The following is a 3,763-nucleotide window of genomic DNA, read 5'->3' on the forward strand; positions in this document are numbered from 1 at the left end:
GAAAGTACTGGGGAAGGCAGAGAGCACAGAGTTAGGAGTCAGCAGGAATAAAACTGCAAAACCAAATGAAGGCTTTGGTTGTTGAAGATGGGCTGTAGTTTAAAACTGATACTAAATCCCCGAGTGTGCTTGGCTATGGAATGGGCTGGAATTTTGGAGTGGAAAATTGCAGTTTTTCTGATTTCCAGCATTAGTGAGAGACTGGCAAAATCTAAAAATGCCGAAGGGTCAGCAGTAGCAAACACACTGAGGATTGGAGACTGCAGCCCAGATTTCTAAATGTCAAGCTTCATATTCTGTCATAACAGCTCTGTGTTGCCTGAAGTGGTGCGATGCCAACTCAGAGGATTTTATTCCTGCAGCAGTCAGTGACATGGAACTCCCTGACACCAGACATCTTGTGAGTGACTACAGCCTCCCTCCTCCTCTGTTCACCTGGCTGGAGACATCCCTGAGATCTTCCAGATGTGCCTGGTGCTCTCAGCTGCCAAGGGGAAACAGTCGCTGCAAAACAAGCAAGAGGTCTGAAGTGGGAACTGGGCTTGGCTCTCACTGTCTGTGGAGCACTCTGAGTGCTTCAGGGAAGCCTCAGGAAGTTTTCACATCAGGCTCCTGAGTCCAGAGAAATAACTAGGGCACAGGGCTCTTGCTTGAAAAAACCCCTCGTATATTGAAAAACTTCCTTGTTTTATGACAACAGAGCACAAGAGAGTTTCAAAAAGCTCAAGAAATAAAATCAGATGGAGCTAAAGCTCAGCAGTTTTCAAAATCTGGCTTTTTCATTATTGATTTATTCTTTACTGCTACAGTCAGGGTTGACTTCAGTGTGATGGTCTGTGGCTGCAAAATCAGGTTGTTCGCGAGTTTTGGGCTCTACCTTGGAACTGAAGTCAAAGGTTCTTATTCTAGAGGAATAAATAGAGGCTTTCCTCAAGTTATTCACTTGCTGCTCAGTCAAAATATGCAGTGACATAATCACATCTTAAATTCTGCCAGATTTTATCCCTTGTAAACACAAGAAGCACTAATCCTCCAGATGAAGTCCTTGGAAGGCACAAAAGGAAGGTTCCCCTTTGTTTTGCAAGTGGAAAACCTGCACCTTGACCTCTACAGAGCTGCCCCTGTCTCTGAGTTGAAGAAGACTTAAAAAGGCTGGCAGGAGACGGCACAGGAACCCTGTAAATGCGTGAACTCCCACGGGGTTGATTTTAGGTTGATCTTAAGAATTGGCTTCTTTGTTGCACCTTTAGCCTGCACCCCTCAGAAATTAAACAACTTGTATCAAAGCAGGATCCTCGAAGATTACACTGTGCCGGTCACCGACCTCACCTCACTCCCTGCGTCCCTGTGCAGGGAGCAAACCCTGCTGGGACACAGCAGCCAGCCCTGTTCTCCTGCCTTGGGGCCAGGATTCCCACCCCAGGCCTCAGGGCTGCCAGGACTGACACTGCACATTGCTCTGGTGCCTGTCAGACCTGGGCAGCACAGCCCAAACACACGGCTCACTCTCCACACACTGTGGGCTGAGCAAACACTGAGCAGCAAATCTCTGCTCTCTTTATCCAGTTAAAATTGTGCCACACTGCAAAGAAAACAAGTCAGCTGCCAGAACAGTTCCTGTAAGTAGAAAAGAAAGTAACTCAAAATTACTATTTCCATTATGCTGAGATGGATGCACCCTGTGATGTTTCTTTCCCACTGGTCTTGTCACAAGGGGGGTGTTTGACCAAGCAAATAAAAGCAACAGCCAGACGGTTTACTCAGTTTACTTTATTTAAAAGCACTAAGCAAGCATTAAATTAGTGGCAGAGGCCCAAACACAATGAAATTTTCACTTCATTTAAATACAAATATTACAGATATGAAAGAACCATCTGAGTGTATTACACACATGTGTGGATCACAGTTCATCTTGCAGAGCCAGCATCTTCCCCCACCTTCAACGTGGCAGTGCTGCTGCTTTGTCACTTGTACATTTGAAGCACTCAGGAGCTCCCCCTTGAAGAGTTTCAGCTTTCTGAAAATTCCCCTTTCTCCATCCTTGCCTCGTACTGTCTTTCAGATTGTTTCCTACGGTAAACATCATCTGCAGAAAAAGATGTTTTATGTTAGTTTCCCCAGTGCAAGCTGGTGTTAAATACATGAATCCTATAATCTCTTTTTAAACTTTTCAATCCAAACTTCTCTTGCAGATGCTGACTGACAGGCAACTGGAAATTCAAGCCAACAGAAATCCTTATTGCCACTTAAAATAGCTCAGGTTCTCTCACATATAGGCTAAAGTTCTTCCCATCAGTCCCAATGAAATATTTTTCTAGGAAAACTAAGTTTCCAATGTGAAATAGTTGTTTCTGGTCTACTTTCCCACGAGGGTAATTAAAATTACAAATGCCCTAACTAGCTGAAGGGAAATTAAATTATAGGCATGAAGTCAATGCCTGAGGGCTTCTAGCCTGACTTCAGTATTTTAGTCTTTTTTATATCAACAAAACACAGGAATATTCCCACCTCTATGGTCCTCCCAGTCATTCTTCCTGCCTCCCTGCTCCCTAATACCATATACAGTTGAGCTGATCCCTTCAGTGAAGTACACAAAAATTTCTAGCAGGGTTTATTAAGGGGAGGAATGTCACATTAGAAAGAAATGCTTTGACTTACAGAAACTAAGCGCCATTAGCCAAGTCCTCTTGAGCTGTTTTCATACTTATTTTTTAAATTGTAGAAGTATTTCAGATAACACCACACCTCTGCTTAAATGCTGGCAAACCTCATGAGTCTTTTTCAATTATTGCAGAATGGTTTGAATTGAGAGGGGCCTTAAAGGTTATCCCTCTGCGATGGACAGGGACACTTTCTGCTGGGCCAGTCTTCTCCAAGCCCCATCCAACCTGGCCTTGGACGCTTCCAGGGCTGGGGCAGCCACAGCTTCTCTGGGCCATCTGTGACAAAGCCTCACAATCCCGAGAGGAAAGAATTTTTTCCCTAATATCCAATCTAGATATACCCTCTTTTAATTTTATTCAGTACTCTAAAGCCAGGATTTTTGTTTGTTTCTGCTGGGGAAGCAGAGCCTGCAATGCCGCACGCTGCCCGAGCGGGAGCAGCCGGGGCGCTCCGGGCCAGGCCCCGCCGAGCCCGCGCTGCTGTTCGGCTGATGGGCCCCGCACTCACAGAAGGTCTCTTTGCCGATGCGGACGTTGATCATGAACCACTCCATGGCTCCGCCGAGCACAAAGAAGAAGGGCAGGAACCTGTAAAAGCCAAAGCGCCGCTCCCCGGGCACCAGCCTCAAAAGGCGCTTCAGCCTCTCGCTCACCAGCATGGCCGGGCGGCACCGGCGCCTTCGCCCTTCGCGGCTGCAGGAGAGAACAGAGGGGGGCGTGTGAGAGGCGGAACGGGCCGTGCCGCAGTCACAGCGTGGCCGCAGTCACACGGGGGCCGCAGCCGGTGGCGGGCGAGGAGCGGCCCCGGCCCGGTGCAGCCCCCGCGGCCATAGCGGCCCCGCCGCCCCCTGCCCTGAGGCGGGAACGCGCAGCCAATCAGGGCCGCACCCGCCGCGCGCGACCCCGCGCCGCTCACCTCCCGCGCGAGGGCCTCGCGCGCGGCCGGACGGAAGGACGCGCCGAGCGCCACGTGACCTCCCCTTCGTAGCGCCTCGCCTGATTGGCCGGGGCGGGGCGGGGGCGGGGCCTGGCGAGAGGGAGCCGGAGGCCCCGGCCCCGCCCCCGAGCCCGGCCCGGCCCCTGTGGGCGGAGCGGGGCCC

The 3,763-nt window shown here is 50.0% G+C and overlaps 1 protein-coding gene across 1 annotated transcript; it reads right to left on the reverse strand.

Moving 5' to 3' along the window:
- Window positions 1-1,756: 1,756 nt before the first annotated feature.
- Window positions 1,757-3,672, reverse strand: SMIM4 (small integral membrane protein 4). Its single transcript, XM_030956541.1, has 3 exons — window positions 3,580-3,672; window positions 3,172-3,356; window positions 1,757-2,086 (listed from the first exon to the last, which is right to left on the reverse strand). The coding sequence occupies exons 2-3, from the start codon at window positions 3,320-3,322 to the stop codon at window positions 2,010-2,012; spliced, it is 228 nt and encodes a 75-aa protein (XP_030812401.1). The 5' UTR covers window positions 3,323-3,356; window positions 3,580-3,672; the 3' UTR covers window positions 1,757-2,009.
- Between the last annotated feature and the right edge of the window lie 91 nt (window positions 3,673-3,763).

Source organism: Camarhynchus parvulus, chromosome 12 (genome assembly GCF_901933205.1).
Source record: "Camarhynchus parvulus chromosome 12, STF_HiC, whole genome shotgun sequence".
Classification (NCBI taxonomy): domain Eukaryota; kingdom Metazoa; phylum Chordata; class Aves; order Passeriformes; family Thraupidae; genus Camarhynchus; species Camarhynchus parvulus.